This window comes from Chiroxiphia lanceolata, chromosome 3 (genome assembly GCF_009829145.1).
Source record: "Chiroxiphia lanceolata isolate bChiLan1 chromosome 3, bChiLan1.pri, whole genome shotgun sequence".
Taxonomy (NCBI): domain Eukaryota; kingdom Metazoa; phylum Chordata; class Aves; order Passeriformes; family Pipridae; genus Chiroxiphia; species Chiroxiphia lanceolata.
Window position 1 is genome coordinate 29,524,577 of NC_045639.1, and position 26,671 is coordinate 29,551,247.

Here is a 26,671-nt window from a genome sequence, read left to right on the forward strand (position 1 = left end):
TTGTAGTGTTCTATCCTTCTTCTAGCATTAGGTCTGTGTTCATTACTCTAGGATTTTCCTTGAGACAAATTTTGAGTGTTTTGTCCAGACCACTTAAATATGCTTTTTAGCCATGTGACTCCCATTCCTTTCCTGGGAGACAATTTCACAGATAAGACTTCTGGGATCAAAATTTCAGAAGTCCTTAACTGTCCTTCATACCTTAATAAAAAATTCATAAATTACTTAGTTACCCAAAAGTGAGATTCCCAAAGGTTCCCAATGGTACCCAAAGCTTGTAGGTGCACTGTTTGCTTTTGGAAATATGTCTGCAGTTCCTAAGCCATTAAGATTCTTTGAAATTGTAGCCTTTGTCTTTAATGAGACTGCAGATATTCAGGTTAAATTATCCTTTGAAAACAGTAATTTATTATACATTATAACACTAGGTACATAATATAATCAGACTAGGTAGAATATGACATTTAACATTTATAAGACACTTTTTGTACTAGTATAATTATTTAATTAGGGCAGTGCTGAGAGGCCCCAAAGCAATTTGGTTTCTAATTTGCATATACTATGCGAATGTATAGAAAGAAACAATTTCAGCCCAATCTGCTTTCAAATGTGTTGACAGGACAGAAAAAAAATGAGGAGTGAAAGTCTTTGCTTTCATTGTAAGGACAAAGAACTTACATAAAAAATATTAAAAGAGTTTCCAAAGTACAAATACCAGTTGTCTGTCACAAAGCAGTGAGTTTTAAAAGCAGTGCACAAGATCATCTTTCCTTTTCATCTTCAATTGTTTTATATACACTAAATTCTGATTATTTATATACTTCTGCAATATGTTAAACAATTCTTTTTCATCTTTAACAGTCAGATGTTTCAACTATTTGTAGACAGTTAGTCATTGCTATATATATTTAAATTTTGGTGGTTTTTTTTTTCTTTATTCCAATCTGTTCCCCTAAGAAAAGATAAAATAGTTCTATTAGAACATCCCTAGACCCATCTGTGAAATTAATACCCTGTAAAACATTTAAAGACTATGTACCAATGATGTGCTGTCTCCTTAGTGAAATGTGCTCTGATTGCAGTTTTCAGCAGCCAGAGTGGGACACGATTGCAAGGTTGAAGCTCCAGGTATGCAATCTTGCCACTGTCAGTAATCTCCAGTCTCCTCCCTTTCTTCCCATTTCCAGCCATGGAAATTTCCATGAAAACCTTGCAGCTGCAAGGCTATGAAATATCAGGTATCAGGAATATCCTGAAATAAATAAATTTTGAAGTAGTATAATTTTAGACAATTACTATTAGGAGAGGGTGAAAAACCACACAGGAAAAATAACAAGTCTTGTATAACTATTCTATGTTCTATGATTTGTGACCAATTTAAACTACCCCCTTCAAGCCCTGTAGTTAAGTTTCATCTTGCTTTTGCACTACAGGAAGGAAAACTGTTTAAAATTATGTATAATCAGGGGACTCAGATGGAGAATCTCATCTAACCTTAATTCTGATGACCAAATTTTGTTAAACTGGTGGAACTAGGGGTTTTTTTACTAATTACGTAATTGTAGAATGATAAGCAAGGGTTAAATGCTGAAGGCTTCAACTGATTCCTGTTACAGCACACCTGCAATTGAGGTATAACTAGAGTCAAGAAGCTCACAGCTCTTTTCATTTTTTCTTCACGTTTCCTCTGTCAAACTTCTTATTTAGCTCATTTCTGTACAGAAGGTGGAGGGCAGCCTGTAAAATCAGCCCTGTCATTAAAGAATATTCTCCTCATGCCAGCAATTTCTTGCAGAACACTGTGTGAGTGTATCCGAACTTTACGATGTTTATATTATTTCAGTATATTGCACCATATGCAAAACACTTTCCAGCTGCTTCCTTACTCGTGACAGTAAAGGAGTAACTCACACTTTTACTGGATTTTAAGGGTGGTAAAATCCTAGAAACCGAAGGCTTCTCAGCAGTAGACATTTTTTATCAAGAGAAGTTAGGTTTCTTTCATGCTTCAACAAAACAACAGTGGTTGTCAGGTTATGAACAGTTTGACAGAGGGATTATTTTGGCTGTATATGACACAAAGATGAAAGCTCTCTGTATTTGAGATGAAACATGCTGTAAATATTTTGGGCTTGCATGTCACTGCAGTGATGATATAGCCTGTTCCACAGGTAGAAACAAAACTTGCTTTGCTATCAGGGCATTATGTACTGGGGGCAGTGAAGCAATTCACAGGTGTTCCTAGAAGCTCCATCACTTATTTAGGGTGTGCCTTCCTATTTGCATATTTTCCCTGTGGCTCTCCTCTATCATTTTTCATTGTAGTGTCTCACCATGTTCTTCAACATGAGCTGTGATCTAATGGAAGATATGATACTTGAGGGAAATATTTCCATATTATGCTAGGTTCAGTCTGTTTTCTGACCTTGTTTGTGTCACCCCTGTATTCTGAGGCTCTTTACATGGTGACAGACATACATCTATATTTCTGGGAATGGAGCTTTTCTTTAAATTTTTTAATTCCTTACATTGTATTTATAACCATATTATATTCAACACTTTTTTTGGGAAGACATTAAAATGCACTATTCCAAAGGATCTTTAGTCTTCACCTTTTACCAGAGAAAATTTGCATGTTCGGGCAAGGTACATTGCTGTGCAGTACCATCAAGCCAGGAAAGACAGAAAGCCAGGACATGTCAGAGAGATTGAACTGCCTACCCTTCTTTTGTTTCTGTGTCATAGCAAAGCCTATTTTATCAGTGTTTTCAGTTTCTCTACTTAGAGTGATGAGCTCAAGTTTCCTTGCCTTGATCCATCCCCCCACTTTCTACAATAGGCATAGGAAAAAGTGACATGATGACCTCAATTGCTGCCACAATTTACCTGAAAAAACTAAGGGGGGGGGGAGTAAAAAAATTTGTAATTTCAGTTGATTTAAGTGGGCAATAATCTTGAAAGGGAAAGTCTAAGATCCTTGCTTCCCTAATCATCATTCAGTTGCAATCATTCTCAGTCATTTTGACAAAGGATTGATTTCTAGCAATGGGTTTTCCATAATTTATCAACCAGTCCAATCTGACCCCACTTTGTATATGGAATATTGATCCATGAATGTTGACTGTTCTCAGCAATGCATGGTACCTAAGCCAAGACTGCAAAGTGTGATGGATGAGGGAAATCATTAGCTTGTGGTCTGGAAAGAGGTATTTGCTATAATAAGAGCCAATTTGGCAGAATCATCTTCATTAGAAATTAATTTCCTTGTGAATAGAATTCATTATTGCAGAAATCGCTGGTTACTTGGCTTCATTATGCTCAAAGTTGCAGGAGAGGTAGTGTTGTAGACAGTGCAAGGGCAGAAGCTGTTTTACCTCTGCACTGAGATCAAGAATACCCTTTAGATAAGTAACGTAAAAATATGCAACCCATCTACACCACAGAATACTTGAGTTTGGAAGACACCTTGGGAGATCATTAAGTCCACCTGCCTGCTCAAAGCAGGGTCAGGTAAGACGGGTTGGCCAGGGCCATGTTCAGTCAGGATTGAACATATCCTAGGATGGAGACTCCTTTATTTCTCCAGGAAACTCATTCTGGTGTTTAACTGCCCTCACGGTAAAAAAAGTATTTTCTTGTGTTTAAGTGAAATTTACTGTATTTCAATTTGTGCCTATTTCCTCTTGTCCTGTCAGTGGAAACAACTGAAAAGACTCTGGTTCCATCTTCTTTATTCCCTCTCATTAGGTATTTGTACACATTGATAAGACTCCCCCTAAACCTTTTCAAGGCTGAACAGTCCCAGCTATCTCAGTCTCTATAGCAGAGTGCCTCCAGCCCCTTATTCATCTTTATGGTCCTTCTCTGAACTTACTGCCATCTACCCATATGTCTTTTGCCCTCAGGAGACCAAGATTAGACCCAGCAGTAAAGAAGTGTCTCATCAGTGCTGAGTACAGGGGAAGGACAGCCTCCCTCAAATTGCTGGCAACACTTTACCTGAAGGCTGTTGCTGTTCTTTGCCACAAAGGCATATTTCAGATGCACATTCAACTGAGTGTCCACCAGGATTCCCAGGTCCTTTTATGCAAAGCTATTTCCCAGATGGTTGACCATTCATTGGCACAGCTGGGGCTTTAGGTTGTTGTACCTGCAGTCTTGGAAAAGATCCATTTGATCTCTTTCTCATAATTTCTGATGCTGTCTAGTCTGCTGTCCTTCCCCTGCAGCTCCATCCCTTGGAGACGGCAGGCCCTTCAGCAGCATACACCTGTGGGCAAAGAGCCCATTTAGCCCCAGTCCCACCATGAGGTCCGAGGCACCTCTGCAGTCCCAGATGTGCAGAGCTGCATTGTCCTTTGGAACACTGGTCTGAAGGGAGGTCTCTGATGTACTTGGAATAGTTGCTGCAATGGGTTCTGGAGAGTGTTCCCTGCTGTGTGTCACCACCATTGCAGACCTCCCAGCAGAGTTTCTGGTCTTGCTCTGTGCATTAACTGCTATGTCTGCTGCCTGCTTCTGCTCTGTGTTTGTGGTACACACCAGCATAAATGTGGTTTGCAGCTGAATTAACTACGTGGATGCTGATGGGTATTTTACACTTCCTATTGTGCTGTCTCTTTTCTAGGTCCCAATATGTCATTACTAAAGTGTTATTAAACCCTTATATTGAACATTATGTTTTGAATCTCAGTACTGTATCCTGGGCAACGTAATTTTTCTCTTCAGTTATTGAGGAAAATAAAGCATAAAGGGGGATAGCAGCTGAACAGAGATTACAGACTAAATTATCAGGAAAGGAGATCAAGCATCCTAACCCTTAGCTCAATGTCTGCATTACATTTCACTTTTATTTGCTGTGGATTAGTAACTGTTTGCTGTTACCAAGGAAATGAGAGACTTCTTGGCATCTAACACGCCCACAGTACACCCTTGCTATTGATAAATAGGAAAGGGATCATGAGTATACTACAGTGCATGTCAGAGATGCAAAGAAAAGCAAGCTATCGAAAAGAGATAAAGGAAACAAGATTGTCTGAATGAAATCAAGAAATACTTTCAGAGGGGGTTACATTGTTGTGATTGTTTAGGGTTTTCCAGCCAACTCAGACATTTGATGCTTTTTTGGCAAAGAATGTCACTCACTGCTATCCTGGTAATGGCACCCTGCAGAGGGTCTGTCACAGATGCTGTATATACCATCCCTATTTTTATTGTCAGCAGGTACCACTGAGTTCCTCTGTACTAGAACTGAGATGTTCTTGTAAGACAGCTCCCAGTCACATGATGATACACATTGACAGGAGGTCTTTTTACCATGTTTGGTGTCTTTTTCTAGTAGTCTGTGACTCAGTTGTCTGTGTCTTGAGATCCTTCCTCACATTTTATAAAACTACAGGTTATAAAAAAGAAGACTTCAAAATTTAGTGCAGAAAAAGGAGGGGACAGATCAGTCTCCAGAATTCAGACATACAGAACGTCCTCCAGGAGCCAACAGGCAAGAGGTAGCATGAGTGGGAAAATGTCAAGCAGGAAGTAATTCCTACAGGATGGAAACTTCCTTCCCATTCTCATTTTGAGTCATTACAAGGATGTGCATATGTTTGCAGACCTTGCTGTGAGCAAACTCAGAAGTGGGAAAATGAGTTGGGTGTGTATTCAGCAGATAAGTTTCATCAGGAAACCAGGTTAGGTTGGAGTGTTATAAAATATTTCTTAAACTGAACAGTGTTACTCTTTGATTTGCTTGGTGGCAGTAGTAGATGCTCTTCTTGAGTCATTTCAACATATGTGGGAAAATCACTGAGACCTGTGATTATTAAAGAGGTGGTTTTTTTTTTTATTTATGGATTATGATTATGTTATTATTTTAATCTCTTCTTTTATATGAACATCCATCTCTTGAGAAGAATTTCTGTGTTCTCACACCACATGGTTGTAAATATACAGGTAGCATAAGGGAGGGGAGAGTATTTTTCTCCTATATTTAAACTGAAAAATGCATCTGAAGCAAAAAAATCTTCCATTAATAAGAAAGGCAGCATCTTGACATGATCATGGGAAGGAATGAGGGACTGTCAGGATCACTCTGGATTTCAGCAGCTCTCACATTAACAGGCCAGCACCTCACTCCAGGAGGCCAGCATCTTTTGTCTCACAGTAGCAGATATGCCATTGCAGTTTGAGCCTCCTACCTTGGGGAATGAACACTGTGGTCCTGAAACAGCTCTGGTTTTATCCAGAGGCTCAGTTTCCTTGACACTTCTCAGTCAGGTCAAGTGTAACATTTGTGCTGATCTTATTCAGGCTGGTAGCTTTTGGCAGCAGGCAAGGATAACATGTTCATGCTGGTCTACTTAGATGTGACATCATCCTTGGGTAGAACTGGACAAAGTGGATTGAGGCATTCTGCAGATCCTGTCAAGCATAGAGCTGTATTTAATTAGCTCAGTCTAATTCAGAGAGACCTTTGCCACACCTCATGCTTGCTGAATACATGCAGCTCAGTGGCACAGTGCCTTTACTGTGTTATTGTTGCTGAGCTCTGCGTCCTTCTCTAGGGTCTCCACTAACTGCAGATCCTATGAAAGCGATCAACAGTAACAATCACCATGGACATTTTTCCCACTTTTCTTGGCTGAATATTGCAGTTTTCCCATCCTGGGGAAAAAAATAAAATTGTGTTTCAGTTTTCCATAACATTTTTTGCTGCAGATAGGAAGCTTGTACTCCTCTGTTGATGAACACAGATGTTTGGTTACTAATATGGGGGAGTTTTTAATGTATATCAGACTGGTATTTTATAAACAGAGCTAGCTTTTACCCACTCTGGGTTCCATTAAGACAGTGTGTTTTGTTTTGTAGTTGTTCTACAGGACTCTTGTTCTTTCTTTACAGCATAGATTTGACTTTGCACCTCAAAGTTTGAACCATCTTTCTAATTATTTCCTGAATGGTGGAAGATAGACAGAGAATTTAAGCAGGGAAAGTCCAATAGTGTCGGTTGTTGTTTTTCTAACAGGTCAAGAAAATAAATATAAATATATAGACCTCTAGGTTGTGTTGCAATTTACTGAAAAATGCAATCTATTCTTCGAGAATGCTTATCAATAGTGAAACAAGTGCATATGCTGTAATATGGGAATACCTCTAATTATTTCGCCTTGGTTTTGTGTTAATGCATCTAGACTTAAGGGCAGAGAAGAATGTGTTGCATCTATTGCAAATAAATCAGTGCAATTAACTGCTAATATATGCAAACTGACCTTAAGTGCTAATACATGGGTGATTCTAATATCAGGAATCTAGCTTAGAACAGGCAGTAAAGGGATCTGGCCCTGGATCAATGGAGGAAATGTCTTGAACAAATTGGGACCAGAGAGGTCAGTCTTCTGAAAAACATAATTAAATTGGGCCTGAACTGGAAGCCTCACACATCAAAGAACTGCAGTGATCAAATGATTAGAGAATGAAGGAGCGGGGGTGGAGTGCAGCAGAAAACTCAAAAGAAACAGCAAAGAGTGTATGAGACAGCAGCTTTAGAGATGGTATTTGAAAACCAGGAAGTGTTTAGAGGCAAAGCAAAGGAAAACTAGTCAAAGACAGATTAAGTAGAAAAGCCAAAAATGTGTGAAACAAATATCAGGGTATGTTGGTACACACTGGAAGGCAAAGAGTATGTAAGGAAATGAGGAACAATAAAGCATGCAGAAAGACAGTATTAGGAATGCAACAAGAAAATCCTTGGGTGATGGAGCCTGTTGTTTGCAATATAAATTTAAATGTAGCATATAGCATCTGGCTGCTCTTATCTGATAAGACTGTCATTCTCTGCATAGTTGGTGAGCAGAAACTGCAAAGTGAAGCAGAATATATATTTGAAATATTCAGGTCTTATATATTTTGTTTTATCGCATGTTTTCCTTTCATTTTAATTTTAAGAGACTTGTTCTTTTTTTGCTGACTTAGTGCCAGTAAAGATACTATATGGAGAGCCCTCGGGATTGATGACTTTTGTTTCCTCATAAATATACACAGCAAGTGTAGCAGAAGATCAGCTTTCCTCATCTTGCCTTCCACTCACCTTCCTCTACTCTAACCTGGAAGACTTTCCATCTTTCCTGGAGCAAGATCTCTGCAGAGAAGACCGAGGTTGATGAGAAGCTCACACTGAGCTTGCAGCTCATAAAGCCAACCATATTCTGGGCTACATCAAAAGCAGTGTGGCGAACAGGTTGAGTGAGGAAGGTGGTTTTCCTCCTCTACTCTGCTCTTGTGAGACCCCACCTGAGATACTGCGTACAAATCTGGTGGCCCCAATGTAAGAAGGATGTGGAACTGTTGGAGCAAGTCCAGGGGAGGGCCACTAAGTTGATATGGGGACTAGAGCACCTCCTCTGTAAAGACGGGTTGAGAGAGTTGGGTTTGTTCAGCCTGGAGAAAAGAAGGTTGCGTGGAGACCTCATAGCAGCCTTCCAGTATCTGAAGAGGGCCAATGGGGAAGCTAGAGAGGAATTCTCTGTCAGGAACTGTTGTGATAGGACAAGGGGGAATGGCTTCAAACTGAAAAACAATAGGTTTAGATTGGATGTGAGGAAGAAGTTCTTTACTATTATGCACTGGAACAGGTTGCCCAGAGAAGTTGTAGATGTCCCAACTCTGGCAGTGTTCAAGGCCAGGTTGGATGGGGGTTTGAGCAACCTGGTCTAGTAGAAGGTGTCCCTGCTCATGGCAGGAAGATTACAACCAGATGATCTCTAAGGTCCCCTCCAACCCAAAGCATTCTATGATTCTATCGAATAGCACATTCATGGAATCATAGAATGGTTTAGTTGGAAAAGACCTTTAAGATCGCCGAGTCCAACCATTAACCCAGCACTTCTGAGTCTCTTCCTAAGTGACACATCTACGTGTCTTTTAAATACCTCCAGGGATGGTGATTTAACCAATTCCCTGGGCAGTGTGTTCCAGTGCTTGACAAACCTCTTCGTGAAGAAATTTTTCTTATATCCGATCTAAACCTCATCTGGTGCCACTTGAGCCCATTTCTTCTTGTTCTACTGCTTGATACTTGAGAGATGAGACCAACTCCCACCTCAGCTTCCTTTCAGGTAGTTGTAGAGAGCAATAAGGTTCCCTGAGACTCCTTTTCTCCAGGCTAAACAACCCTATCTTCCTCAGCTGCTCCTCATAAGATTTGTTCCCTGGACCCTTCACCAGTTGTGTTGCCCTTTGGAAAGGGCAAAACCCTTCAGCCTCATTAGCATGACTGAAATGTCATGATACACTTGTACTGTTGTTCTTTATAAAGTAATAAACTAGGGGTGCTTTTTGTTTACTTTCCATTTGCTTTCCTGGTGCCATTTCCTTGTGTACTCATTTGTACTAATCAAGGTTCCTTCACAGTCAGGAAATTTAGAAATGTACTCCACTATATATGAACTTGCTACTGGTGAAAGGTGAGACTCTGAGCTACTGTTAAGCCTTTGAAAAAGAAGAATGTGAGATGTCAGGAAAGCGGGAGAAATATCTTTCAGGAGCTTCTGTGCTGCAGATACTCAGAGCAGCAAATGGGGCACAGGGGATAGAGTCGCTTTAGCCATGAACAGACATCCACTGCCTCCGACTTCTGTTGACTATCAGCCTTGGGAAGATAAAAAACAAATTACTGAGTTAGGGAAAAGGCTGTACAAGCTGTCTCTTATCTGTGATCTTCCTTTCTGTGCCGTGACAACAGACTTACCCATAAACTGTTTTTATATACACACACGGTCTCCAGATATGTTGCAAACAACTGATTGGCAGAAGTCAATACTTATGTTACAGAGGAGAAAGAGAAGTTAAGTGAAACTCATCCAAGACTGCATACATACTAAGATAGTGCTAAGGTAATCCAGGAGCTAATGTTCACATTACGGCCATATTTCTTCCCCAGAGACGCAAGCATCACAGTCTCTCCTTTCAATGTAATTATGCAAACACTGTCCATGACATCAGATTTGTATTAAAAAATTGTACAATGACATACCTTATGCACAGGAACATCACTGTGCAAAGAGAAACTAAGAGAGTTGCGAGAGTTGTGTTTTCAATGAGGGACTTGGTGAGCAGATTATGACTCTTCTTACTCACATATAAAAGTGAGGTAGAAGTTGCCTCTTTTAAGGTGCTTTGAGAGCCTGGTATGAAAGAACAGATATTGCCACCAAAAGTCCATACCTTCTTTCTTTTTCCCATCCGGTGACAGGATGGGAAATAGGTAACTATATAATCAGATGCAACAAAGTCTACAACTTTGAGAAGCTGCTGTTCACATGGTAGAAGTGATGGGTATGTTAAGACGTCCAGAGAAACAGTGAGTCGTCCTCCTGTGTGGGAATCAAAAAGTGATAGTTACTAGAAAAAGAAATTTTTAGACACATCTAGTTCCACCCAAACTAAGTGCAAAGTGAGAAACTACAGTAAAAGGTTTACCAGGTTGATGAAAGCGCCTAGAGACTGTGGCGGCCATGTGTTGTGTCATGCAATGGTACAGCAGGGTTTTTATATTTCCTTCTCAGAACTCTGCTGATTTCTTACTGAATCATGAGCTAACCACAATGACAAACCATATTGGAATTGTATTCCCTGTAAGGGGGGACCTCTACTACCAAATGCCCCTGCTAACATCCTTAGGAGTCGTAATTTGGGGCATTCAGGAAAAGTGTGGATTTTTTTTTTTGTGGACTTCAAATTTGCCTTGTGTGTGTTTCAAAGGATCTTGAAATCTTTGCATGTCACTTTATGTGCCCAATTAAGTTTATGAGAAAAATCAGAAAAAGATCTTTTGGTATGTATGTCTTGGTTTTCCTACCAGTGCCTAATTGCGTGTGGGTTGTATATGAAGGGAAAACTGCAGTCAGCATTTGAAATAAATAATAATTCCTAAGGAATATGGACAGAGTCTGTCTCTAGGGCTGAGTGGTCAATTGAAAAAAAAAAAGAAGTAACAAACCCTGATAAAGAAGAGAATCCCTATTTTAATTACCTTTTTTTCCTTTGATGTAGAAGGAAATAAGAATATATGAAGATTTTTATGAGAATTAAAGTAAGCTAGGGATAAAGAGTTACCTGAGGATTTTCTGTTATGGCTCAGAGCCAAGAGAGGTTTGGATTCAGATCATGAGAATAGGCCTTCAGTTGTATTTTCAGAAAGCAATAGGATCTGTTGATGGACATTTATGTTTCACGCCATAGGCAATATCTCTGAGAGAGCTGCTGCTTAGTACCTTCGCAGCTTCTCTATGAATTCCCAAAATGAGTAAGAGACAGAATAACTGGTAACTTCTCTGCTGTACTGATAAAGCAAAATATAGTATTGCTGTAAAGAACCAGATAAATAAATGAACTGGATGGTTAAAAATAGTAAAGGGCTCAGCTTAGCTGACTCATGATTTTGCAGATAAAATCTGATGGAGATTGGCACACAGCATTAAAACAGGAAACAAAGACAAATGTTGATGACCATTAAATGAACAAACAAAAATGAATGGACCTTCAGATGGTTTGGGGGAGACAAACAAACCATCCCAACACATTTATATTTAGTGCTGTTGAAAATGGTGTTCTGCATTTTTCGCGTCCTTCTCATGGGGAAATCACCATCCTCAGATGTGACTACAATGAAAAGTTCTAGGAACCAGACCAGATAGATCTGTTGCTGATGCAGCACACCCTCCACGCCTGGGAGGACAGGTTATTTCTTTCTCTGGTTGAGAGCTACCAGGTAACTGCTCAGATGATTTGGGGCTTCTTACCCTCCACCAGTGTCTCAACAGCTGGGTCAGGCCATTAGGGATAGTGTCTTCTTGCCCCTGAAGAAAAGAGCCATTATATGGAGCTGAAATAAATACAGTACACATGCATATATCAAGTAGTGTTAGCTAAATGTGTCTGCTTGCCAAACAACTAAAACATCTACCCAAAACTTGGGTTTTCTAAATGGCCTCTTTCTCTTCAGTTTGTTTTTGTATGCTTAAAAGTAACTGGCTGCACATGTAAATTTTGTGAATTATCAATAGCCAGATTTTTGTCCCAACAAATCAGGCACCTAAAGACTGTACTTTCTAGTCAATGAAGTTAGAATAATGTGAGTACAGCTATTTTCACAGGTAAAATCACACCAGTCAACAGAAGTCTGGCTATGATTACAAGGTTATAAGGTATCATTCACAAGTTATGGCTAGAGCTTGATATTTTTTTTCTATTTTGCCAGTAGTTTTACACACTGATAAGTATCAGTTCCTGTTGACAAAACCTGTTTGTGAGATTGTTCAGATTTCATCAGACCACTTTAGGAAAGGTATTAAATGAAGCATTCAAAATACTTGCTTCTAATGTTTCTGAGATGTAACCTTTTCATTTGGAAATGATGCGTTTCGTGTAGGTATTTAGCTAAAGTACCACAATATTTAATGAGTGAGTAAATCAAGCATGCCTATTGGATTCATTCTACAGGGCCATATTAATTTAGTTACTACCAGCACAGCAATTAAAAATTGAACCATAAGCTTCAAGACAGATACAAGTGAAACTGACCTTGGCATTGAAGATAAATATCGTTCTAAAATAAAAATTTCCATCTTCTGCAGCACAAGAAATTTAGGCTAATTACTAAGTGTAATTTTAGGCCCATATTTCTTTTGCTCTGTTCTCTGTGTGTGCATGGAGGCTTTAGAGTTCAAGCTTCAAGTGGCATGATGCCAGATCAGACAAGGGCTAGCGATTAGTTATAAAGATATAGTGGCACCTATACCCTTTGGGTGGAAACTAGAAGAAAGTCTGACTTCCAAAGGATGTGTGTCCCTGTCTGGCCTAGTCCTGAATTGTGTTATGACTGTAGAATGAGTTTACAGCTTATTAGACACTGTAGAGCTCAGAGCATTTTAATAGCAGAGTGGACTACGTCATGTCTAAAAAGGCTGAACTTGGGTTAAAGTCTTTTCAGTAGCCAGGATATTAATAATGACTGTCTTCCATGTGGATACTTTGATGTCCAACAAGAAGATGCATAATTTCCTTTGCAGAAGTCTAATAAAGCTAATGAAGTCTCTTTTCTCTGCTTTCATGAAACTTATTATATTCTATATTCTTGAAAAGTGTGACTAGTAAATATTTCTGAGGCTTCTGCACTTCAGACTTTATCTGAAGTGATGAAAATGTCCCAAATGTATTGTGGGTAAGTGCCAGACAAGCAGATGCTTGGAAGTACACAGAATGTGTTCACTAAGTTTTATTTTCTCACAAAATGAATCTCAGAAGCTTGGCTAATTTTAGACATTTCTTCACACTGAATGGCTTATGATGGTGTCTTCATTTCAGCAAAGAACTAGTAAAAGTCAGGTGGGATCTAACAGGCCTACACCTGGTTTCTTCCGGACTTAACATATCTTGCTGCATTTCCTAGGACCTAGGATGTAAGCACGTTCTAGGATATTAGTGCTCTAGGGAAACTAAAGCCACTAGACAGACATATTGTCCAGCAGCCAGAGGTCCACATCTTTGCCAGAGAAGCTACAAATATATTATTTTTCTTCTGGATCAAAACCACTGTGAAAATGAAAATCTTCATGTACACACATCTGCCTCTACAGTCTAACTCTTCCTAAATACTACCAAACTAGGACTACTTCAAGGGCAGTCAAGCTCTACATCTGGGGGTTAGGTTTCCTATTAACATAAGTTCACTTAAGACAGAGATAAGAGTACGTTAAGAATGAGGAAAAGAGAAGCTCCCAGAAAAGAAAATTCAGTTCCTCCACAGCACCTAAAAAAAATGAAGAAAGGTATATTAGAAAGGTACCGTCCCTGGAAACTGTGTCCCAGGGTACTTGAAGACAGTAGAATCAGAACCACTACCCATCCACCTCTTCTTTTTTTTTTAGTCTCTTTTTTTCCCAGCCTGTATGGTGCAGCATATTTTTCTGACGGTTACCTTGTACTTGGTGCAAAGGTTATTGGAATTTATATGTAAAGTTCAATGAATATAGAATTAAAAAATGCCTTGGAGACATTGCTGAAATGAGATGCCAAATCCCAGAATTTGTATCATTATGAGGAAAATTTGAATACAAAACACCAAGGTTTATGGCTCTTGCACATATTAATTCATACCAATCCTTGTTCTAAGAGGACTAAAGGGGCTATTTTTCATCTTGGGCTGAGACAGGAACTCTTCCAGATTCACTGACTAGCTGTGAGAAGTATACTTTATCAGGCTGATAGATACCTTTAAAATGTAAATCAGAATGGTGAGCTTATCACAAGACTGCCATTAGCAGCCTATAAAATTCTTGATGTTGCAGGTTACAAGACATTTTGCGAACAAGGTGAGAAAACTGGTCAGCAAAAGCAGACCCTTAACTTGACACTTTATAATATGTCTTATATGAAAATTACCAGAACTGAAAAAAAAATAATAATATTACAAATCCACCCCCTTGACAGCTAGAAATTACCTTGATTTCGTGGGAGGGTTTAGATTTTAAAAGATGTTATTATAATTGTGCAGACTCAAGAAGTGTAGTATTCCCTGGAACCACCCCTGGAAGTGTTCAAGGCCAGGTTGGATGGGGCTCTCAGCCACCTGGTCTAGTGAAAGGTGATCCTGCCCATGGGAGGGAGGTTGAAACTAATTGATCTTTAAGGTCCCTTCCAACCCAAACCATTTTACCATTCTATTATTCTTTGAATTCGTACCTCATCTTTGGCCCAAGTGCTTTGTCTTTCCAGAGAGAAAAAGGAAAACCATTTGTCCTATGGAAACCCCCGATGAGTTCTCCTTAAGGAGCTCTGTGCAATTTTTTGTCTCCAATGTCCTACAAGTAGTCCTTTGGGTTCATACCTTTTTTGTTGTGTTGTAAACTGTTCACTTCAGGTTTACATTTCAGAAACACTCAAGGCTCAGAAGCTTGAAATAATGATGCTAGCAAAAGATCACAAAGGATAGACATTTCCTCTGTGAACAAACAATATTTACATTAATACTTTCAAATGTATTCAATTACTGGAATGACAGTGGCCATGATATTTCCATCCCTGTAAGGCTTTTACTGATTTTGCCTCTTGCTGGTAAAAGCACATGCTGCACTCTGTGTCTTTTTCATGCACACGTGCAAGCACACACGGGCAGATGATGTGCTTTCAAGCCATTCGCAGATGGTTTCCCCATCAGGGTTTACTTTGCCTTTTAGGCCTCCTTCTTCACATCCTCCTCTCGGTGCTTCAGTCCCTATTTTATGTAATTAACTTCTGTTCTGCCCCTCATTTTTTTTTCTTTTCATAAATGCATTTCACTCTGATGCTCAGAGTTGACTGTCTCCCCAAAGCACTGTGATATTTAACAGCATCCGGAAAAAACATGGTTAGAGAACTGAGACACTTAGAGGAGACACTGCTGTCGTAAGTGTGCATTCACGTTTTTGAATAGATATTCAGAGGGTGGGAATGTAGATGAGGGAGAAGCTATGAAAGGGCTTATTACTAATTAACTGTATCTATTTCTCCTCCTTTTAAACTTCTTTTTGTTTATCATTTCAGTTGGTAGGGTAATACACTAAATTAAAGTTGCAGAACACAATTATAATTAAGATTGAAAAAACCAATTGCCTGTTAGCAAACTACCAATTGATAATAACATAAGGCTTATTTATAGTTCATTGCTAAGTATTCCACAGATTTGCATCAATAACGCATTTGCTAATCTCCAAACATTTTGTTCAGCAGCCTTTTATTTACTATTGGAGGTAAGATTACTCTTCTCAAGCCATCCTTTCTAGAAGGATGCCCAACAAGCAGTGGGCTTTCATCTTGTTTGCAAAGTTCAGCAAACATATGCTTTAGTCGTTTCCTCCCCTATGAAATAGTAATAGCCATATATAGTTACTATCATCACATCATGCGGAAAACCTTGCCGTAAAGATCATACTGTACATTGTTCAGTACTCATAGTATCTTTCATTTCTACAGCTACTTTTTCTGACTCATCTCATGTATTCTAGAGAGGAGATACCAAACCATCTTACCCAGTGGAGAGATTGGGAACCTTTAGTCAGAGTCCCAAACACTGGGCCCCAGTTTTCATTCCTTTCACAAGAAAGTAGAGCAAGACCTGTTTAAAGAGTTTTTTAAAAATTACTACTAATAGATTTTGTTTTGTATTTGGTGTGTATTACTGGGAGTTTAATACCTTTTATAATTTCTTTTAATTATTATAAAAAGTCTGCATAACTGTCATTTTAGATGTGTGATGGAGTGCAAATAATTGTGATGCAACTTTTTTGTGAAGTGTGTTTTTTGTGACAGATGAGTTTGAGTGGCCTCAGAGCACTAATCATTGGAGTTATCCCATCATATGTATAGCAGTTAAGAACCAGCTTAGGCACTGGTGACTTTCTGGCATACCCTGATTAGGCGTTACAGGGACGATCAATTAACACAAGGGTGTCTTATCTCTCATTGTGCCATGACATCTCTTGAAACACAAGTGCAAAAAAACTCCTAAACCTATGAGCACTGCATGATTGAGAAGGGATATGTCATATACCAAAGACCAAGGGTAGTAATGCAAGTTTATGTGGTGGATGTAGGTTAAAGAGAGACAAAATGGCTTTGTTGAATACTACAAGCTGAATTATGCCTGTAGCTACTGCCACAGGTGAGGGTCTTGGAGACTAGAGCACACCATCTTAGCAAAAAAGCCTGAGGGATCCTTTACAAAAATATAGCTCTTTGTCTCCCTGCTGCTTTATTTAGAAGGAGAATGAGGGTTAGAAACGAATGATCAACCCATTCCTCAGCCCTGCTTGATAGCACGGTCTGTGAAAGGGAGAGACAGAAAGAAAGCAAGATTACCCATGTCCTGCACATGTGGAAGAATGGCAGCAAACCTGTGTAAGTAGATATTCCCAAACCCGAAGCAGGGCTGCGACTTTTCCCAGTCACAACTGGCCCTGTGGACCAGGCTGTTAATACATTTAGTTTATTCTTCAAAGACAGATACCTTACAGTTCAAGCTGGAAAAGCATGTGAGACCTGAAAAAAAAGGAAATAGTGGTGCAAAGATGAATGGGGCAGGATGCAAGGAAGGGCCATGGAGGCAGGCAAGAGCTTCGCTGTCACTACGACAAGAGAATTGCAGTCTGAGAGCACGAAATTGTCAAAAATCTTGCCAGGAGACTAATGTAGCACAGATTTCCCCTGGATCCATTCTCTTTGGAGCTAGTTGCGGTCATCCTTTCCATAGGTTGGCTGAGCACAGGTGAATCCAGGTGACAATCGTGCACGTAATTTCTTCTTCCTGTACTGTCTATCATTAATTTTATTATGTGTGGGCAAGTGACCTGCCCCAGAACTGGTCAGATAATTACGTTGTCATTATTAACCACATTACTGATGGGGAAAAAATGCAGTTATTTTTATCCATAAAATCAGCTGCTTCAACCCTAAGACTAATTCCTCATTATTTTGCAGCAGTAAGTAATGATTATACGTAACATTTCTAGCTCCTACCCTCAAAGAAGCAGACAGTACTCCAAATGAAATCTTTCAGGATTTTTAGTAAGCCATGCAATCTGATGATGGGATTTGTTCACTACCAGCCACTCAATAAAAATTATAATGCTGTAACTAGAAAATAGGCAGTCATGAGACCCTATTACCAGGCATAAGGACTAGCAATTCCTATCCTGTTCAGATTTGGAACCAAACTCACCTCTTTTTTTCTGTAGAAAAAAATACTTTATCTGGAGAAACATATTTCTATAACATTTATCCTTCACATCCTGAAGTCCTGATGCCTTTAGGTGTGACTACTGAGAGGAGTCACTGCAAAGTCTTGCTGGAGGTAGATGTTAGGCAAAACGTAAGAGGAAACTTATTTATATCATAACTGTTGATATTCCTTGTAACTCTATTCATTTCTTTCAGGTACTGTTGCGTGATTTACAATGGAAAAATTGTTCTGCAGCATCCTGGTGTTTGGAATGGCTGTCACAGTCAATGCTTGTCCCAAATATTGTGTCTGCCAGAACCTGTCTGAGTCACTGGGGACTTTGTGTCCCTCCAAGGGTCTCCTTTTTGTGCCACTGGACATAGATCGAAGGACTGTTGAACTCCGTCTTGGGGGTAACTTTATTATTAATATCAGCCGACAAGATTTTGCCAATATGTCTGGACTTGTTGACCTTACTTTGTCCAGAAACACCATCAGTTACATACAGCCCTACTCTTTCACCGACTTGGAGAGCCTTCGGTCTTTACATCTGGACAGCAACAGACTGCCTGACATTGGAGAGGATATTTTGAGAGGTTTAATTAACCTTCAGCATTTGATTTTAAACAACAACCAGCTAAGCAGCATTTCTGATGAAGCCTTTGAGGATTTTTTGCTGACATTGGAAGACTTAGACCTTTCCTACAATAACCTCCGAAGCATTCCATGGGAATCTATAAGAAAGATGATAAACTTGCACCAGCTCAGTTTAGATCACAACCTGATAGATTATATAACAGAGGGGACATTTGCAGATCTTCAGAAACTGGCCCGGTTGGATCTAACATCCAACAGACTGCAGAAGCTCCCCCCTGACCCTATATTTGCCAGATCTCAAGTAATTCCATTAGCCGTTACCCCGTTTTCTCCACCTTTGTCTCTCAGCTTTGGGGGCAATCCACTGCATTGCAACTGTGAGCTACTGTGGTTAAGGCGACTTGACAGAGATGATGATATGGAAACTTGTGCTTCTCCTCCAGGTCTAAAGGGAAGGTACTTCTGGTACGTACGGGAAGAAGAATTTGTTTGTGAGCCTCCCCTTATCACACAACATACTCACAAGCTTCTGGTTTTAGAAGGGCAAACTGCTACGCTGAAATGCAAAGCCATTGGGGATCCCACTCCCATCATTCACTGGGTAGCCCCTGATGACCGTCTGATCGGAAACTCTTCGAGGACAGCTGTCTATGACAATGGTACCTTAGATATACTCATCACCACCTCCAAGGATTATGGAACTTTCACATGCATAGCAGCCAATGCTGCTGGAGAGTCCACTGCAACAATTGAACTCTCAATTGTTCAGCTTCCCCATCTCAGCAATGGCACAGGTCGATCAGCTCCCCCGAAATCCAGGCTCTCTGACATCACCAGCTCCACCAAGTCAAATCGTGGGGAAACAAAAGGCCCACCAGAAAGGGCTGTCCTGGTGTCAGATGTGACCACTACCTCAGCTTTGGTCAAGTGGACAGTGAGCAAGTCGGCCCCTCGGGTAAAAATGTATCAGCTGCAGTATAACTGCTCAGATGATGAAGTCCTGATCTACAGGTAAATGCAGTTGTTTGGTCCTCTGATGATGACAAGGGGGCAGAAATCAGTATATAGATTCTTTTACTGCTAGGTCACTGATTTGACTTTGAAGTGAGATAGCACTGTCACCAGTAGCATTAGTAGTGTCTGACAAATTTAAGTTACATCTGTCAGTTTGCCTGTTGTCTGTTCATTGCTTTTCTGCCAAAGTAATACACTACAAATTTCTGTAGTATTCATTGTCTAACAACAGCTGTTTTCAGTGAAATTTCCAATTAAGGAAAAAATAGTACTGCAGTTAGTAGACTCCTTACTAGGCATAAGAAAGAAAGGAATACTTGAAGACTAGAAGTCAGAAATTTCCCTTTCCACCTCCTGTAGGTGGGATTGAAACACACTACTGAGAGAGGAAGCGATGTGGGAGGAAGTTTATGCTGTCTACCCATAACACAGACTCTAATTACTCTGTGATTTAAGATCTGGGGTTGTTAACAAGAGATTTTTCACCTGTATAAAAAGACCTCATTTTTTAATTCACTAAGAAGTGTTTTACACAACTGTAATGGCTGACAACTTTGTATTAATGTTTTATACAATATTAAGTGCAAGAAGAGATAGATATAATTTCAGATGCAAGCCCTAAATGTTCCTTATGTTCCTCCAGTTCTACAAACCCTCTGACTTTTAATGATGTAAAGCAAGAATTGCTCTTGTAGAGAAACAACAATAAATTTTAGAGATTAAAAATGTGTAGGAACAGTACAGGAAAACAGCATTACTGGTTTTTCCTTCTATATTATAAGAATCATTGACATAGTATCTTCATGCTAGTGATGAATCCCTAGAAACCACCCTTTCCTTTCTTTTAATTGCAAAGGAAGGACTATCAGATACATTGAAATGAAGTCTCTCTTTGGTTGTATGTGAGCTACCAGCAGAAGCCAGAATCTCATGGAAAAGTAGAGCCAAACACACCAAGCATCCTGAAGCACTGAAGAAAAATTGGATTTGGTAGAGGAATAATGGGTTTTAAGGTTTGACTCTAATTTGAGTATAAACTGTGGCCAATACACACTCAAAGCCATTGACTTCCTCTGTAGGCTTGCTGTTATTACCATTGACTTCCTCTGGAGGCTTGCTGTTATTACCTGCTGGCTACTCTGTCCTTCTCCTACTGCCTATCAGGGAGAGCTGAGGCACACATCAAGTCACAGTACCCAGCCTCCAGATCCCACAACAGGCCTTGTTATTTTATTCTTTACCATAGTATAATTTTCTTTACCATGAGGAAATATAATTTTACTACCTCAAAATAAGAGGTAGTAAATGTTCATATGTCATTTTTCCGTCACCCTTCTCTTACAATAAAATCCAGTTTTAAAGTTTCTTCATAGCTGAATGTTTGTGCAGTACTTTTATCTGAATCACTTGTAGAACAGAAAGAATAAGGTAATTTATTTAGCTACTCCATATTCACTCATTCATTGTCAAAATTAAGAATATTGACCATCAAGTCCAAAGAACAATTTTTTAAAGAATATTTATTAAAAATACCAAAATAATCTGAGGAAATTCAGTTCTGTCCACTTCCATTCCTCAGTTATAAAAATATGCTGAAATAATCAAATCAATTAACAAGTGGACATTATTTGCTTTGCTCTGGCTACAGAGCAAAGTGGAACAGCGGAATAATGGAACCTGTGTGTTAGCTTTGGGACTTGCAACTATATGGCGTTAAGTAGAATGAAAGGATAACACTAGATAATGATAGGGAATTATAATTAGAATGAAAGAAAACATACCAGTTCCATTTTTTTCCCAAGGCAATGCTTTTGGCAAAACCTCACCAGTGTTTAACATCTGTAAGGCTGAAAAGTACTCTGAAGGATGTGTATAGTCATATGTTTGCAGGAATATCTCTGCAACCAGAAAGAGCGTCAGGTGTTGGAAGTGGTTGCACGTGTCCATTTTCAGAGGAGGAGGATGGCCAGGTAAAAAAACCAAACAATGCAGAAGGGAAGACATGCTGTCTAGTAGTTGAGTGGACGAGAATTGTCCATTTCATGGACAGAAATGACAGAAAGATGCTATCTTACCAGCCTGGTCTAGAGGAACAAGTGGCTGTCAAGGTGTCAGGCAACTCTAAATTTTTATCCCATCTCCAATGCTTCCTCTCAGTGAGGATTTGGCCCTTTGTTGCTTTACTTGTTTTTCAGAAGCAGTGAGGAAAGTGCTATTTCTATAATCTCCCATCAGGCCTTTTTGATGATTCATTGATGATGCATAACTCTTTTCATTCACAGCTCTCAAAGGCACTTCACCAAAGAAAACAAATTTTATTTCTCTACATTTTGCACAGGGAAAAATGAAGCATAGAAAGATGAAGTGATTGTCCAGCATCTGAGAGTTAATCAATGGTACTCATAATATCAAAACCAGTTCTTACGACTTCCAGTCAGGGAACCACTCAGTCCCTTAGAGTTAATTAACTAAATCTGTTTTGCTTTAAGTGGTCCGATGCATATCACTGCAATGAGCGTGTAGAAAAACCTAAGGGAAAAGGATTTCTACAGTGCTCTGCTTTATAAAATGCTCTGTATGTGCTAAATGGGACGTGACACTGCTTAGCTGCTAAAATGATGAACACTTAATACATGCTAAGATAGTCAGTATATCAGGACTGAGACACATTGTCTATGCTCAGCTTGAAGGAATCCTGCTAGTAAGAAACATATGCACAAGAGAAAGAAATTTGCCGCATTCTCTGCTAAGAATTTTTCATGAACAATGTACAAATACTGAAAGAATGAAAGCAGAAGTTCTCCCCTACCCATTGATGTGAGCCCCATCTCTCCTGATCATTACCCAAGACACCAGAGTGATTCCCCTTTCCATCCTAACTGTGGTCTTCCACCAGAGCTGTAGATGGTGTTAAGGGGACAATGGCTCCATGAGAATTCAAGGTTTGAGAGATAGTGGCAAGTGTTCTCTGTTGGGCATCCTGCTCACACGGAGCTGAAATTGTACCAGAATCTGAAGTTTGGCTTTGGATATATCAGTGCCATTAGAATGACAATTAGCAGGAGGAGCATTCTTTGTCTGCTTCCCCGTCTGACTTTCACTTGTATTTGCTATCTCAGGGCCTTTGCTGAAGCTAGTAGCCTGTTTTGATGACTTTCAATGCATTTAGAATGCGTGTTTCTGATACTGATCTAATGAGCAGGTCCTGGATCAAAATTCCGTTCCACACAGTTTCCCAGAGAGTGAAGGAGAAGCTAGAGGAAGAGAGTCATAGCTTCTGCAGGTCCCAGAGGCAGCTTGGTCAATGTCAAATTGCAAAGACAACAGCTACCCTAACATGGACACCAAATCAATAGCCTGAGGCTGCCCAGATGTGACATGCTGTATTATCTTTACCACATCATTAGGAGAAGGGAACATACTCTATTTAGTGGAGCATGCACTTAGTTCTTAGTGGTATCTCAGAACTTCTTTCGTGCCTTGACCTCTGCTCCTATTGAAAAAGATCCTGCAACAGGGGCCTGTGCAGGAGATGTGTGTCCCACACAGGCAAACACCATCACTTTACTGATCTATGTGTGCTCCCAGTGGACTCTTTCTTTCTCTCTGACTAGTCCTTGCACTGTTTTTTCTAATCCTAATGTCAAGATAATATTTTTTCACCTGGAACAGAACTAGGATTACTCTCTTTGTAGGAAGAGTGAGAGGAAAACTTGTTATGTTTTCTGTATTTTTTTTTTTGTTTGTTTGTTTTCTACTTGCTTTTCTTGTTTTTTGGTTGGTTGGTTGGTTTTGGTTTTTTTGGGGGGTTGTTTTGGTTTTGTTTGTTTATTTATTTTGTTTTGTTTTAATTTGCATTCTTTCTCTTTTCTGATTTTTGTTGCTTATTGATTCTAAATTTCCTTTTCTCTTCACTCTCCTTAATTGTCCTGTTCAATTTCATGGTATTCAAACCCAGATGGAGAAAATGGAAATTGTTGGTCATGTTACAAAACCTCCTCATGTCCAGCAGGTGTCTGTAACAGTCTAATAAAACTATGACAATCCCAGCTATGGGGGAAAAAGCTGGAATGATTTGTTGAACACGCAAGTGCCATTTAAGGGTCTCAGGGGCTTCCATGTTAGTGAGAAGGTTGGGTTATTCCAAACAGGGGATTCCACAATCTATTAACATTTCCAGTAACAGGGTGACATAAGAGGAAAAATGGATTTACATTTCTTGGATCCAGTTTTTACATTTGGGGGAAAAGGGATTTGATATTTCCAATAAGCAAGATTATACTGGGGAAGGGTGGTCAGTTTTTCCCGAAATAAGGATTTACACTGGGACGGAGAAAACAATGAGATATCTGATAGCATCATGCAAAGTCTCTCTACTTCCTGCTGTGGGAGATCGGGACAATCCACATGAAAGGAATGTCAGTGGATCTTGTCTGATCTTTTATATGATGGGTTTTTTTTCCCCAGCCTCTGTGGCCCAAGGTTTCCTGTTTAATCCTAGCAGTTCCTTTTCTGTTGGTATCTGAATTTCAGACTGCAACAGGTCTCTTCTATTCATATATACAGGTTAGGAGGGCGCAGCCTTTTGGAGTGGAAATTGACAGTTCTCTGAGAACTGCAAGTAATTTTTTTAAACTACTGTCCCATAATAAGGTCGCTTGGCCAGCACATGTAGCCATGGTTCATACTTCTCTGATCCAACAAACCAGATCTACATGGGCACTAATAAGATGTGTCCACAAGTGTTGAGGGATGTGGTTTAAGGTCAGTGAGAGGCCATTTACTTTGAACAATAATGGCATTTGGAAAAGATATCTGAAACTGGAGGCAATCAAATATAATTCCTATCTTCAAACCAGGCAAGAAGGAGGACCCAGGGAACTATAGGCCTGTCAGCCTCACCTCCAGCACCTGGAAAGGTGATGGAGAAACTAATCCTGGGAACATTTAGAGAAACATGTTGGATAAGAAGATAGATGATTGGGAATCATCAGCATGGATTCACAAACTCACGCTTGACAAACCTGATAACCTTTTCTGATGAAAAAGCTGAATAGGTGGACAAGGCAAGAGATTACCTTGATTTCAGTAAGACTTCCAACACTGTCTCATAATATCCTTGTAGAGAAGCTGATGAAGTATGGGCTGGATGAGCTGTAAGGTGGAGTTAAAACAAGCCAAATGGCTGAGTCATGAGGGTTGTGATCAGCGGCATGAATTCCAGCTGGGGACAGTAACTAGCAGTATACCCCAAGTCAGTAATGGTCCACAACCTATTTAACATCCAATTCTATTTAATATCTTCAATAATGACCTGTATGATGGTAACAGAATGTACCCTCCGCAATATTTCTGGTGGCACAAAACAGTGAGGAGCGGCTGATAGACCAGTCTCATGCTGACATCCAGAGGGACCTTGACAGGCTGGAGAAATGAACAGATCTGAGAAGAACACTATGATATTCAGTAAAAGGAAAATTCCAAGTCCTGCCCCTGAAGAGGAATAATCTCATGCATTGGATATGCAGGGCCCACCTGGCTAGAAAGCAGCTTTGCAGGAAAGAACCTGGCGGTCCTGGTGGACATAAGGTTGAGCATGAGCCAGAAATGGGTCCTTGCCATAGAGAAGGCTAATGATATCCTGGCCTGCATTAGGAGGAGTGTTGCCAAAAGTTTGAGTAAGGGGATTCTTTTGCCCTACCCAGCACCGGTGAGACCACACCTGAAGAACTGTGTCCAGTTCTGGGCTGCCCAGTACAAGAGAGACACAAGTATACTGTAGAGAGTCCACCAAAGAGCCACCAAGATGTTTAAGGAACTGGAGCACCTCACATTTGAGGAAAGGCTGAGACTCATCAGCCTGAAGAAGAGAAAGCTCAGGGGGGAACTTATCAATTTTTACAAATATCTGAAGGGAAGGAGTGAGAAGATAGTCAGGCTTTTTTAGCAGTGCTCAGTGCCAGGGACACTATCTGAAAGTGCATGTCTGAGTATCAGGAAATTTTTTTGCTGTCAGGGCAACTGACCACTGCTACAGGTGTGTCATAGAGATGGTAGAGTCTTCATCCTCAAAAGCCATCTGAACATGGTCCTGGGCAACTGGGTCTAGGCGAATCGATTTAAGCAAGGGAGTTGAATGAGATGACCTCCGGCAGTTCTTTGTAACCTCAGTCATTCTATGATTCCTGAGTGCCGCTCAGGTGAGCACTTCATTTGACACTATGAGTTAATCACTGACGAAAAAATATTTTTAACTGTTCTAGAAAAGTACAATACAATTTGCAAAGGCCAGAGCCAGGTGAATTTAGGTATGCTTAGACAGCTATGTGGGTTTTAATGCCTTCTTTCATCTTTTCTGTAATATCAACCACCCCTAAACACACACCAGTGACAAAAAATGTGTACTGTGCTCATCACTTTTAGCCAAGACCAGAAGTTTGTTACAAATTGCACAACTGATAATCATTTCTTTTTTGAAGGAAAAATATGCAGAAAGAGCAACCAGTGTTCAACAGGGAAAGGGATGGAAGAAGACCAAGGACTTCAAGGCAATATCTGTCCTTAGTCTTGGGGTTAAAAGAGCAAACACTAGTCTATCATAGAAATCTCTACCTGTTCCTCTCAGTCTGGGCTCTCAAAAGTGTTTTAGTTGTGTTAGAGCATCAGACTTATGATCAGCGCAACTTAGGCACTGGTATGTTTAATTCATTTTGAATAAGGGATTGAACTGAAATATAAAAATTTAGAAAACAATATCTTTGGGCCTCAGTTTCCCACCTGTAGCCTGGGTTACAGCATTGCTTTGCTTCATAGGGATAAACACATTAGAAAATATTATGGAACCAGGGCCCACATAACTAAATAGGGAGACTTGCTTTGAAGTTTTTGTGTGGTCTGCAGCAACAGGGATAGTCATGAATGATTAAGATGGAACATTACATAACTGCAACATTTGAATTCAACTAAGGCACCTGGGGAGAGAGATTGTGGGTTTTTATGTGTAGAGCACCCTATATGATGTGAGACCAAATCTCAGTTTTGGCCGGTGGGCATTGATGAAATACATTCATTCACTACTTTTTCAAAAGCGAATAAATCTGCAAGTGTTTTGTAGAACTTCCCAGGTCATCCTGAGCCTTCTGGCTGTGTTTTGAATTAAAGTAATGATGCAACCATTTAAAAATGTGCATCTGAAGTGCGACACGCTCACTAGATTTATGAGAGATTTAGGTCTGCTTTATTCTGTGGTGTTGTGTACTAAGAGTGATAAAAACAGCTGAACAAATTAAGAATTACTATTGCACTATAGTC

The 26,671-nt window shown here is 39.8% G+C and overlaps 1 protein-coding gene across 3 annotated transcripts in view; it reads left to right on the plus strand.

Annotated features, from left to right (window-relative positions):
* Positions 1-26,671, plus strand: part of LRFN2 (leucine rich repeat and fibronectin type III domain containing 2) — a 156,485-nt gene that overhangs the window by 98,713 nt on the left and 31,101 nt on the right. For all 3 annotated transcript variants that reach the window (XM_032684349.1, XM_032684348.1, XM_032684350.1), the window contains one exon: positions 17,965-19,357. In XM_032684349.1, coding sequence (XP_032540240.1) covers positions 17,985-19,357 — 1,373 coding nt within the window. In that variant the 5' untranslated portion in view covers positions 17,965-17,984. The remainder of the gene's footprint in view (positions 1-17,964; positions 19,358-26,671) is intronic.